This window comes from Triticum aestivum, chromosome 3D (genome assembly GCF_018294505.1).
Source record: "Triticum aestivum cultivar Chinese Spring chromosome 3D, IWGSC CS RefSeq v2.1, whole genome shotgun sequence".
Taxonomy (NCBI): Eukaryota; Viridiplantae; Streptophyta; class Magnoliopsida; order Poales; family Poaceae; genus Triticum; species Triticum aestivum.
Window position 1 is genome coordinate 7,254,658 of NC_057802.1, and position 13,652 is coordinate 7,268,309.

A 13,652-nucleotide genomic window follows, 5' to 3' on the forward strand; every position below is an offset into this window, starting at 1 on the left:
GTTTACACATATACTGATATACACACGCCATGGTACCATACTACCATTGGTCACAAAATTTATTATACAACAAGGAGAAAATATCGGTACAAGCTGCAACCGTCAGCTGCCTCGCGGTGGGCCGGAGGGTAGATTGAACGAGAGCATGCTGGGAGAGTCCACTCTGACGATCACTTCTTCCCCCACGGACTCATCGCTCGAGTCGTCGTCTTCTCCTACCGCTCGGCGTTGCCGTCCTGCTGCTAGGGGCGGCGGAAAGGGAGCGAGCGCAGGAGCTATAGCTGGAGCAGGAGCAGATTTTCTTTTCATCGCATTGGAGCCCTCCGACCTCACCGAGAGCAGAGGCCGCGTGTCAGCTGCCCTTGAAGGCACCTTGGGATACGACGCGCTGTGCTTCTGGTTCGCTTCCACATGAGCGAGCCTCGGTTGCCGCCGAGCACGGTGCATGCCGTCCGTCTGCGAATGAGTTGTCGATCCATTTTTTAGTTGAGTTGATCACAAACCATAGCTATGAGGTCGACAAAATAGATGAAAAGGCTTATACGTACCATGCTGCCATACATGCTAACTTGCAAGGCTCTAGCAGAGAAGCTACCAGGCTGACTTCTGATTTCAGCTAGGCTTGCATTCCCAGGCCCGCTGGATCTCCGGAAACTCTCCGGCCACCTGAGCAAACCGACATGCTCTTTGCTCTGTGTTCGTGAAGGTCCGAGTGCTGGAGAAAGCAACGATCCACTTCTTTGCAGATCGGATTCTATATCTGGCCTCCTCATTTCAAATAAGATGGCCCTTGCTCTAGCCTCCACCTGATAACTGGGAGCGGTATAGCAGTAGTCTATCTGATTCATGGCTGTAAACAAGAGAGCACTTCAACATTCAATTACTTTTAGAACAAAATAAATCACTGTTTTTGCTTTAGAAAACAGCCACTGCTCGATTGATGAAAATTTAGAGAACCTGAAGACTGCAGGCCAAATAAGTTCAAATCAGTGTTTGACGGCAGCAGCACAGCTGGAGCTGTGATCAAAGTTCGGTTCTCTGTCTTCAGAAATCCTTCCAATAAGATGCCTACGTTATTATGCCCAAGCTCAATGGATTCCCCCTTAATGTAGACGTTCATACTAGACCTTTCTGAAATGAGAACCCTCATCTCACGCATTGCCATTTTCTCAAATATCTGAGGGAGCAAAATCCTTGCAATGACTAGAGCGCTTTCCTGTAATTTCCGCGTATGAATGATTAAGGTCTATCAAATACAAATTATGTGAAAAAAGGTAGCATTGTTACACCAGACCTATTGGAGCAGTAGTGATGTGTTAGTCCCACAATGGAAGTCCAACGTCAGTAATAATACTTAATACGTACTCCCTCCGATCCAAAATAAGTGTCGTGGTTTTAGTTCAATTTTGAATTAAAACTAAGACACTTATTTTGGATCGGAGGGAGTAATAAATTATGCGACGCGACGTGCCCAAGCAAAGTTTCGATAATTTGATTTAGGTGAAGAGAAGTAAATGTCCAGGCAAGTTGCAACAATTGTTGTAAGTTCATACAGGCTTGGGCTGCTTTGAGTGTTACAATTCATTAATGTGCACGGGTACTGATAGTTTGATACAAAGATGAAGCAGATTTGAGGACTGGTGGTGGCAATAATCAGCTGGGATGGTTACAGATGAAAACACGGCGTGGTTGTCCAGTCTTTCACTGGATCCAGTGATGGTGGCGTTGAGGGCTCAGTCGACAGTCCCTCGATGGGGCGCTGATAGGCGAAAATCTAGGACTTGACCTCATTGTTCGAATCTAACGATGATGATGCGAGTCCCTCGATGGAGGCGTTGGTTTAGACTATGCTCCTCTACACCTCATTGCTGCATAGTTGCTGCATGTGGACAATCTCTTGGTAACCCTTTTTTAGGACAATTATCTCTTGGTAACCCTTGGTTTAGGACAAACTTCATACTTGATGTTAGTGTCGAAATTAGAAGCAACTCTAAGCAAAACTTGTTAAAACAAACGCTGCCGCCCACCCACCCTCCCATTACAGGCTTACAGGACTATCAATCAATAACCAGCAGGAGTTTTAACCCTATTGAGAACCACATAAAAAGGAAATGGGTTTCGCTCCCACTCACAGAATCAAGGAAACAACAGAGCAGAAAAGGATTATGCATTGCAGGAAATGTCTAAGAGTCAAAAATGTTAATGAGCATACCTGCCACATAAAATCCTCAATAGAAGGATCAGACTGGCGCAATTGCTCTATTTTTTCAGCTTCAATGAAGAAACAATGCACCACTGATTCTGTAATAATGTCACAAATATAAGGCTTTCCAGTTAATGCCTCGTATAGACCCAAAGTGCTTCCATGTGACAAAATTGGATCCAACGAATGCCTGGTGCATAGTCTCTGACTTGTCCACTGCCAGGAAAAAATAGCAAGGGGTATGTTCATTATTGAAACAGCTAGAGTAGGAAAGTATATATTTCGACCAAAATGTAATGAAGTGGTCTCGAGGCAGAAACGTACCTTTACTATTCCAGTCGAAACAAGCCATATACCAATTGGCCTTGACCCTTCTCTGTATAGAACTGTTCCATGAACTTTTATTGTTTCCTTTGTATTATTTAACAATGGATCACGAACATCAGCAGACAGTGCACCGACTAAAGGATGAGTGTTTAGAAGCTCACGAACTCTTGGCATTTTCACCAGAGGTGGATTCCTCTGAAGCTTCTTCAAGTCTGTCTACCAAATGAATAAACTTATCAGAGTTAGTATATTGCGATTTGTGAACTGAAACCAGAGAGATAAGTGATTTTCACTTCATCACAAGAAATGAAATAATATATTCCAAACTACCTGCAAAGCATCATCGAGATGGACTATTTCTTTTTCCTCGAGCAACCCAGTCTTCCCGAGGTCTTGAATATACTCACTCAAGTGTGTCAATACTGCATATGTTACTTGTCGAGTCTTTAATGCACGAAGCACCTGGAAAGTGTTGAAACAGCTTTAGAATCTACTCCCTCCGTCCCATAATATAAGAACGTTTTTGACATTAGTGTAATGTCAAGAACGTTCTTATATTATGGGACGGAGGGAGTAGATAACAGTGCCCCCACAAGAAAAGGGAAAGAGAAACTAGATGTGCATGAAGCTGAACTAGTCCCATTTTAGTTCAGACTATGTGCTTTTGTCCTCAAGTTTTGCAAATAAAACTGCCAGTTGGACGAATTTATCAAGTTTTCGTGAGGCTAATGAACCCATAATAATTTTAGTCAAATGATAGTAGCACATTGTAACCACAACCTGAGGGAATGTAACACGAACGTCTTCCAGAAACTTTTTAGCTTCCTCCCCCGCAGCAGTACTTTCATCGATGACAATTCTTGCAATCTCACTATCACCTGAAGAACAAGCAAAATTTATAAAAATAATGGAAATGGTGAAATGGATTAGGATCGCTAATCTCCAGTGTCCACAAAACAGTGAAAAGGTGACTTCTGGCAAGCTTTTCATGGTATCAGGTTCGACCTTAACAAGCTCAAATCATTTGGACCGTCAGATCTTGCTATACCAAGCAGGTTTGCAATGAAGGATATATCACACCATCAAGACATCGCCAGTTTGAGCACCAAATACCTTAACTGGCTGAGTCTACAGGAAAGCAAACCCTGCTTAAGGTAAGTACCACTTGACTTTCCCACTAAAGAACTACAACAATAGACCCCTACACCAGGAATATGTTCGAACACTCTCACACATAGCATTTCTCATATAGGCACCAACTACTGAGACAGACATTTCTTCTGTACATTTTTCTGCACTTTATAGGTCAAATAGCTGGTATAAAACTAGCACAGGACAACATTTAAAGACTGTCAAGGATATTACCAAGAAAATCATGTAGTTGTCTCCTCGCAATTCTATGAGCACGGAGAAATGCCGCACAGATGTAGCATCCTAACTCCAATCTATCTACTGTGAAGTATGTGACAAGCCTTCTTGGCAACCTGCTCATCTGAAGGAACCTATAGTAATTTGGGAAATGGACATTGGACCGCAAACCCTTCCAATCGCATAATGATTGACTAGAGACAAGATCCATAGCTTCATCAACTGATCTCATTAAAATATTTGCTGTAGATTGAGTTATTCGTCCCTCTTCAAGCATTCCCCAGTAAGCAGCTTGCACACCTGACAAAAATCTGTAGTCAATAATCTTTTTTTAACTAATCATGTTTACTCCCTCCACTTCAGACTTGGTGCTTCTTTGGTAGGCCATAGACAGATACAGTAAAAGAGAGGTAGTAGTATGAGACCGCATATTCTCATACCTATTTCAAGAGAAGGCAGAACCATAAATGAAACATTAAGTAATAGCTCGAGAGCAAAGACAACAAAGAAAATAAAAGGATGCAAAACATTAATAAGATACACAGAACTCATAGAAACCATAAGTTCCTAACATAACAAATGAAAGATGTTCCTCACAAAAAAGAGTGATGTGATGGCCAATAAAGTGCAAATTCCAATTCATGTAGAGATTAGATAAATATGTACCAAAAGTACGACCGACACAGAAATAAAAGACGGCCTACGGATTAGCTACAATCATGTTTAGTAAAATTGTGTGTGTGCAGCGACAACATATGTAATAAAATTTTGTGCTTGCTACTAGTAAGATATTTGATAGGATATTGACAGCAAGAATTGGTAAATAACATGATATTTGATAGGATACAGTGCATTTTACTCTTTTATATATGTATGTACCTCGTAAACAAACACACCTTGGCATTCTGAAAAAGATATAGCTAAAACAAAGGCGAATTGATCAATCAACCAAACATCAAATTTAATCAGCACATTATCATGTATATTGCATACCATTCAAAATCCGCACTCGAGTATCCTTCAAATTCATGGTATGTACGTGATCATCCTTGTCAGGAACATCGTGGGGATGTGCTTGTTCATCTTCCAAGTTATTCAAACATGTGATATATTTCTTCACATTAACCCAATCAACAGGCCCAAGTTCCTCATCATCCCTGAGATCACCAAAAGCCTCCAATGCCTTGTTTAGCATTTCATATTGTGTATACTTCAATACACGAAGCTACAGTTGCAGGAAATCAGATTAGAAACTGGAGCATGAAGAGAAGATAACTATGCTACTTCACATTCATCGATCACATGTGATGTGAAACCAAATTACTGTTGTTTCTGATTGCAGATAACAATCACAGCAAACATATGGACCCATGAGTAGCTAAAAGAAGAGCCTAATGATAATAATAGTAATGAAAGGCTCTATAAAGAACTTTTGAAGCTACAAGGAATCAAGAGGGTTCGACCAAAAGAGAGACTATTATTTATTTATTTTCATAATTTAACATGTAAAGTTCATAAATGGAGCCTACACATTCAGAGTAATCTTCAGGTCAAGAACCAATATCCTGAGAAGAGTGGCGTCTTTGTGCCAACATGGATTTGACCCCTGTGGGGCAGATCAAATCTTGTAGATCTATTTCGTGGGGCAAATAAACCCGGGTATCATGTTGCCTTCTTAATAATGTGTCGGGCGTGTTAGTACTCTCGGCCTCATTATTTGTGTACGACGAATCGATTCATCACTATCCTTGAGCTCATAGATTGGGACAAAATTGCATAATTTAACACCTTAGCTGGGCCAGTTCACTTATTAATATTATGAGTTAGAGCTCAAAGGGTTACTAAAACATGCAAATGTACAGTTAAGCAAAATCTTTAATCCCAAGATCAGAAGAAACCACAGATAATAATTTGTTAAGCTAACCTTAGTTGCTGACAATTTTCCCAGACCAAGTAGGTGCAACAAAAATTGTGTGGTAGAACCATTCAAAATCAATGTCAGAAACACGATGCCACCTGTGAAGAACACAAACTGCAAAAGATTTATAAGATCAGCAAAGCTCAAATAATAAAATCATACTTTTCAGGAAAAGGGAAAGAGCATACCATTGTTCCGACTTCTGGTTTCAGATAAGATTGAACTGAATCACTAGCACGCTAACAAAATAATTTCAGTTAATTTCTCAAAAAAATGGCGGAGTAATTTTTAAAAAGATGTCTACGAATATGCACATAATGGTAACAACAGATAAGGATCAAAGGCATTGGTGCAAGAAACTTACTTTAACGGACAAAGAGAGTGATAGAGCAACAGCTCCTCGCAATCCTGACCAAACAAGAACTGTGGCTTCTTTGATGTCCATACCATACCCAAAGTGACGCAACAGTGGATACAAAACACCGACAACTACAGCACGCGATATTTGCACAAAAACATAGAGCAGAAGAAGGAATCCCCATGATGTGCCTAATATAGAACGATCCAAAGATGGGTTAGAACCAAGCTCATAATATAGAACGGAAGAACATATCAGGTGCACCCATTCCTTAGGTGCTACTGTGTTCTCAGCCTCCTCAAAAAAATTGAAAATATCAAAATCCGAAAATGTCCCTATTGATACAAAATAAACATGCCAAATATTAAATCTAAACTTTATCTGTACATTGAGAACAAAAGAAAATAAATTCTCCGATGAAAACAGAAGTTGCTACGATTTGCAGAAGAACATATCTTCTTCGCTTCTGCACATGACCTTGAATTGTACCATTATCTATCTAACTAAATAGCTTCGGAATTTCCATGCAATTTTCCAAAGGGTAGGATTAAGGTAGCACTCTAAGACATAATACATCACTCAGCAGTCTGCGATGAACCCTGTGGCAGTAAAAATCTACCCGCAGCTTAATGTACTGTGTTGTAAGAGGATTTAGTCCAATGACTGTTGACTACTCGTGATCATGAAGAATAAGTAAGGTCACACATTGCACCAGCATAAGCCTGAGAACAGTGCCACATGATGAAAAATAGAAAAAAAAACAAATGCTCTGTAACACATCACCTAAAAAAATAGTTGATTTTAGCAAAAACAATTGCAATGATCAGAGGTAAACTGCAATGATGTGAAGTAACTCACTTTTTTTTAACTCACGTTGGATGCAATCATGTAAACACAGTCAGATCTAAGCGCATGTGAACTGATCTATGTAAGCTCATGCCAATGAGTTTCTACAACAAAATCCAAATTTCACAGAAGTGTGTGGACAGGTTCCAAAACAATAAGATCAAACTCTTAACTATTAAGTTACAACAAACTCTAGTACTCCCTCCGTCCCAAAACATAAGAGCGTTTTCGACACTATTTTGACACTACACTAGTGTCGAAAACGCTCTTATATTTTGGGACGGATGGAGTATTAAATATTATCATCACATCACCCAGATGGGCAATACCCACAAATATTCCAAAATCCAGAAACCTACAAAGTCCAAATGGTACAAGCATAACCTGATGGACTTACGTGACTACTTTTACTTTTTAAAATAATATCCAAACTCTGACCTGTTAGCGTTCTAAGGCCAAAGGTCTAGTTTTATTCAAGTAAGAAAGGTCTGCTTTATGGCTTTGTGCATCCTTAAATCAAATAAATGGAGGTTTCATGGAGTCAATAGATTCCACCAACTTTATATTGTCACCCAGGGCAGAAGCTCAATAAAGTGCACATGACACATTCCGATTTTTTGAGTCTTTGCAATATCATGATCAATGGTGAGACAACTTCACACATGGCAGCGGCGAACAAACACAAAGGTTGCAAAAGACTAGTAGAAATGCTGACATAGCAGGGTTTTTTAAATGAAGAGTAGATAGAGATACATGAAGATTCATACCATGCCTCTCAAAATGAATATTATCTTGTAGTACACCATCTGCAATAACAACCCCACTGAAGGTAGTTCAGATGTATGAAACATTGTGATGACAGTACCCATATTTGAAGCATTAATCATACCAAACAAAAGCAAGCATGGTCTAGTTTAGCCAGGCAAAAAGAGAAATATCAGAAATTATTTTTGCGACATGTAGAAAAGTTCAAAGTTGTTGATACCTCAGTATGAAAATAAGTGTGTTTGCAATGTAAGCAACCATTTCCCTGAATACAAGTAAAAACAGTTATCAGACATGAAGTGCAAACATCACATAAAACGTAAGAACATCTAGCGTGAACTGGAGAAATCATGTGTGTCTCCAACATGGAGAGCACATATCCTTTTACAAGAGGTTTGCACTTACGCCCTCACACAAGTTAGGACCACAAAGACACTCCAAAAGAATCAATAAGCCATTATATGATGGCTTAAATGAGAATTCATAGTAATGCCTAATGTACCATGAACTGAAGGATCACAATGTACATTCTATAATCCAATTTCCCAGGAAAAGAAAGAGACAAGAATGCAATGACACTTGTATGATGATACCAGCATCTTGCACTAAATGATAAATTTGTTGTTGATGCTTTAGGGAATCATTTTTTTCATGCAATTTATTTTGCTGTTTAGAAACTCCAATATAAGCTGTGAATGACATTTCAGGGCATTGATGATGAAATTGCATGTCATTAAAAATTATACAAATCTGGAGTTTAACAGGTAGACAAATAACTGACTGCTACAAACTTGTTAACTTACATTTACAAGAGGGCACAGGTTTAAAGTAAATCTACTGAATTCCAGACAATGCTCACAGAAATCCAGCATCAACAGCTTCATGGAACTCACGGGATACATAAGGAACAGAGAAAAAAATAATATATTTGACTAAAATTACTAAGGTTGATCATATGCTGAGAATTTTGATCTTTGCTGACAATAGAAAGTGACATATATTGCTTGAACATACCAGAAATGATGTAAACTTTGCTGGCTGTCACCCTTAAAAGCAGTTTTTGCAAAAGCAGCATAGAACCTGCCGACATGACGAAGTTAATATTGGAGGGAAGATAGCAAAGGATATGCAAATCAGAATGTGACGACAAGTTTTACTAACATCCCCAAGGTCATGACGGCCAAAACACCAGAGACCTCCAATGCATCTTGCGCCTGATACGAACAATATTAGTAATAGAAAACAGCCCCAGAAAACTAGAAGACTGATCATTGTCTTGCAGCAGACATGAGAGAAAAATAATAATTCATGCACAAGCAATGGCAACCTCTAACCAATGAACACTGATATTTATTATCCTAAACAAAATTGACAGCTCATATGGATTAACTTCAGTTTAATGGTACACAGTAAATAGGTTCAAAAGCTGGAAAGTAAGTAAATTACTGGACTAGGTCAAATATGGCAATCGAACCAGTTCTTGGTATATCAAAAATCTAGAATGCTGTTCTTAGGAAAGCCAATGTTCTTTCGCGTAACATACATTCAGTTAGCTCACCAAACATCCCCCAAGTTAGTTGAAGTTAGAATCAAGAGTACAAGTAGTAATAGAATTTTGATTCCAACATGAATCCTCTAATATACCCTTGAAACCGGAATGTTTGTTCAGACCAAATAATTATATCTGAGGAGATTCATGAAGCTCTGTCCAGTTCGGCGACAATCACACAGGGACTTTGATATGTGTGTATCTAGGAGACTTGGAAGCCATTTCAGTTGACCAATAAAACAGCATCCTAGTGTTGCAAAAAGGGCTGCTTGACAATCATTCTATGACTAGTGCTAGAAATATGCCAGGCAGTGCAAATCATGTCCTTCTAGGCAAAAAAACAGAAATATGAGAGCTTCGATATGTTCTTTAGTTGATTATCTTACAGTGAAGAAAGCAATATAGCTGACAGCAAGGGTAAGTGAAATCTCTATGATTGTATCATTGAAAATAAAGCCCAGCCATAGTACTGATGCAATTCCAAACGCAAGGCCCAGAGCAACACTGGTCAAAGAAGATATTGATTAGCATTAGTAGCATGGTTTTGTATCATCTACTTCGGAATAATAAACCATTCACATACGCTCCAAGTGAAACTTGTGACAAGAACTTTATGATGGACCCTGCATCGAAAGTTTTCCCAAGCACCATTCGATAGAATAGCTGATAGACAACAATAGCAGTCCTGTAGAATACAAGGCCGTTAAGTACAAATACAGTCCAAGATAATCTTATAATTGTACATGGCGCAATTTGGTAACAATGCAATACCCCACTGGTGGGTGCGCTAGCTAGGGTTCAAAGTTGTGTGGGGGCAGAATTATCACTGTCAGTTACTTCCAGTATCAAATAAACATGAGCTTTTCATTGTTTTTTCTTATGAACATGCAGAGCGAGTTTCTTCCCACACCCAACCCCTTTCGGTGTCTTCTTCCTACATGGTGCGATTTCAAAATAAAAGAACGAAGTGAAAACACAAAAACAACTGTACTAGTGAATACTTCACATTTAAGTGTGAAGCACACATTCTAAAGCACTTTTCCCGGAAATTTCTAGACACGACAAACATAACACAAAATCTTGTAATCGATATATTGAGTCAATCATTCTGTTTTTGTTCTCAAGAATGGACTTGCTCCCCATAAAATACAGAGGAACAGACAAGCAGGCAGAAAAAAAAAACACGCATTCTAAGAATCAAAAGATGAATAATTTGTGAGTCACGGTAGCATACCCGTCATTCATCAAGGACTCTCCTTCAATTATTGTACTGAGCTTTTTGCTTGCTCCTAGGTCTTTTAGAAGAGCAACCACAGCAACAGGGTCGGTTGCACTAAGCAGTCCACTGAACAAGAATGATGTTTTCCAGTTCCAATCGTACGGAAAAGTAAGCTGTGGCACATGAACTAGCTAGCATCAGAACATTGGAAAGAATGGCCTACGTCCATTACCAATCCACGCACATACATACATACATACCTTTACAGCAGCGCCAAGCAAAACTGTTGAGATGACCACGCCTGGGACAGCAAGTAACACCATCTGCGCCATGCATTTCTGCAAAGTAAACACTTCAGTATCCACTGAACAAACATGTATGCAACTGCGGTGCTACATAACAGTTCAGAACTTCAAGCTGGCAGAGAAGATTTGGATATATAGCACTGCCAGAAGCACGAATTGGTCCATAACGGATTATCTGCATCAGCCTATGACATGACACTAACTGGATCGATGGCAAATCGGTCCATAATGACAGACTGGTACCAAGACTGAATGGTCACCCAGCAAGTGCCTAATAAGAGGTAAATAAAAGTCTCTTCTTCACTGTAGACCAGCCTTATTCAGTGATGTAACTCAAATCTGATAGCAGACAGACAGACCAACAGATAGACAGCCCTGTGAAGATAGATAGATACCTTGATCTGGTGCACTTCCATGGAGAAGGAGCTCTCGAAGAGGAGGGCGGGGAGGAAGACAGCCAGGAGGAGATCAGGATTTATGGCAGCCCCTGCAACATTGGAATGACAGTTAGTAATAAGCAGGCCAGGGGTGGTTAGTCAACTAGTACTGCTGCCGAATTGATTCCGAAAATACTACTCTAGATAATATCAATCCAGGCCGGGGTGAAGTGAGCTTACAGATACGGATGCCGGCTCCGAGCTTGCCGAGGCCATGCTTGGTCCCGTACTCTGAGCAGCATCAAAGAGAGAGGGGATATAAAATAAATAAATTGCGAACTGGCATCTGACGGATGAGTTTAGAGCAGAGGTGGAGAGAGGAGTGGAGAGGGAGAGGGGGAGGGGGGGACGGACCTAGTCCGCCGAGGGCGACGCCGAGGACGAGGAGGGCGACGGTGTAGGGGACGCGGGTGCCGCGGAGGAGGTGGCGGGAGCCGATGCCCAGCACGAGGGCCACCCCGAAGAAGAGCACCGCGTCGTCGGGGCTGGGGGACCCGGGCTCCTCCGTCTCCATCGCCACCGCCGCCGTCGAGGGAGGAGAGAAGGGACGGTACTGCGGCGAGCTCAGCTCGGGGGAGCTGCCACTTCTTTCTTTTTCTTCCTCGCTGACGCTGTGGGATCAGACAAGGCGAGGTGGACACATCAGATCAGATGGGACGGCGGAGAGCAGAGATTATTTATGATGCGGATCTCATCTGACGGCACCAGTTTAGTTTGTACTCCTATGTGCGTGTCGCCGTCACGTGAATACGTGACAATTGGCGTTTTGGATCGCCATCTGGCTTCTCGTGCAAACGTGGTCAACTTTGCTGCCCATCTCCTTGTCCGTGGCTACGTCGTGGCTCTCGTGACCCGGACCGCGCCATCGTCGTCATCATCCATCGCGCTCATGACCCGACGACTCTTGTTTCACCATCACCGTGAAGGTATCGTACGGGAGAGCAAGCTTCATCTTCTGCATCGGAAGCTTAGCCGTCAGGGATCGAGTTCGTCGATCCCCGCTATACAGATAAGAGAAGTCGGATCCGGTGGGAGGAGCGGGATCCGGCATCTATCCATCGGTCTCCCCACAAACAAATGCACTCCAATTGGTTTCGTCTTCGAAATGATGCTTCAGAGAAAGGAGCGACTTTCCTCTCTGATGGAGGGCATCGACATCTTCGATTTGATAAGTCGAATATCTATTTTCACAAAGACAAGAGACCTCGAGATCGGAAGAAGCGCCAAAGCTGCTCGGTGACGCCTCCATGGAGGAACAACGGCACCCGATCGTTCATCGACGCTAACAAAAGCTGGCCAGAGCTTTTGCCAGGAGTGTCGAATTTTACGCAACGGACACCATCCCTGACCGATCCCACTCGTCAAAACTAGAGCCCACACGACGTGGTGCCGATGCCTAGCCGAGGAGCACAGCCAACCGCAAGCAACAAGCCACACCTAGACGGGGGCCACAATTCCCATCTAGGATGACGCCACTCTTGTTACCGCCGATTATTGCTTCTTCTTCTTCTTCTTCTTCTTCTTCTTTTTTTCCTATGAGGGGCGGAGAACTAGGGTATGGGGCTAGTTGGCATACAAACCTGAAAAGAGGGAGTCTATGGTAGTTAGCCCAAACCTCGACGATTAGTGTTTGGTTTGGGTGGACCATGCACGATATGACTGCTTATTCGAGCCAAGATTACTTTGCTCTAAATCTTTACAATTCATTTATGTGCCATTCTTCATGTTTGAGTACATTTCCGCGCCACACCTCACGTTTGAAATTTAGGTCGATAGTTAGTTTTCCCTCAAGGATACAATATAAGTATGTTATTTTCCTTCTTATGTTTCAGTTTTTTCAGTCCAATTTTTTTAAGAAGATGGGTTCAAAAGGGGCCTCACCGGTACGTGGGAGCTATATCTCCCCTAGTGCGAGGCGGATATAAGTCTTGCCTTCAGCGATGTAGCAAGTGGGTTGGTCCATCAAGCGCGTGCACGCTCACTCGCTTGGTCGTTACAAGGCTCGCTTGGTCAGTCAGTAGCCGGCGCGCTCGCTCGACAGCTCAGTTTTATGAAGCTTTAGTGGCCAGTTTTGGTACGATTTTACAAGCTTCTACATTGAATTTTTTATTCTTCTTTTTTTTTCATTTTCTATGTTCCTTCACCGGCTTTCTTTATTTATTTGCCAACACAAGTTTACCTTTTTCAATACACATTGTACATTTTCAGTGTACATGTGGAACATTTCCTTGATACACGTTGAACATTTTTTAAATACATGATGCCCTTTTTACAAATACATGTTAAACAATTAAAAAAACACATTGAACATTTTAATGGCACGAAACAATTTTTACGTTGTAGACACTCCTTTTCAT

General features: G+C 41.3%; 1 protein-coding gene across 1 annotated transcript; it reads right to left on the reverse strand.

Annotated features, from left to right (window-relative positions):
* Positions 1 to 47: 47 nt before the first annotated feature.
* LOC123076827 (sodium/hydrogen exchanger 8) lies at positions 48 to 11,951 on the reverse strand. The gene is made up of 23 exons (XM_044498969.1): positions 11,650 to 11,951; positions 11,476 to 11,526; positions 11,254 to 11,345; positions 10,814 to 10,891; positions 10,569 to 10,726; positions 9,918 to 10,019; positions 9,721 to 9,838; positions 8,947 to 8,999; positions 8,800 to 8,865; positions 8,006 to 8,050; positions 7,788 to 7,843; positions 6,181 to 6,365; positions 6,005 to 6,055; positions 5,823 to 5,930; positions 4,892 to 5,123; positions 3,896 to 4,198; positions 3,311 to 3,408; positions 2,861 to 2,992; positions 2,528 to 2,746; positions 2,213 to 2,419; positions 958 to 1,216; positions 549 to 850; positions 48 to 456 (listed from the first exon to the last, which is right to left on the reverse strand). The coding sequence occupies exons 1-23, from the start codon at positions 11,807 to 11,809 to the stop codon at positions 103 to 105; spliced, it is 3,429 nt and encodes a 1,142-aa protein (XP_044354904.1). The 5' UTR covers positions 11,810 to 11,951; the 3' UTR covers positions 48 to 102.
* Between the last annotated feature and the right edge of the window lie 1,701 nt (positions 11,952 to 13,652).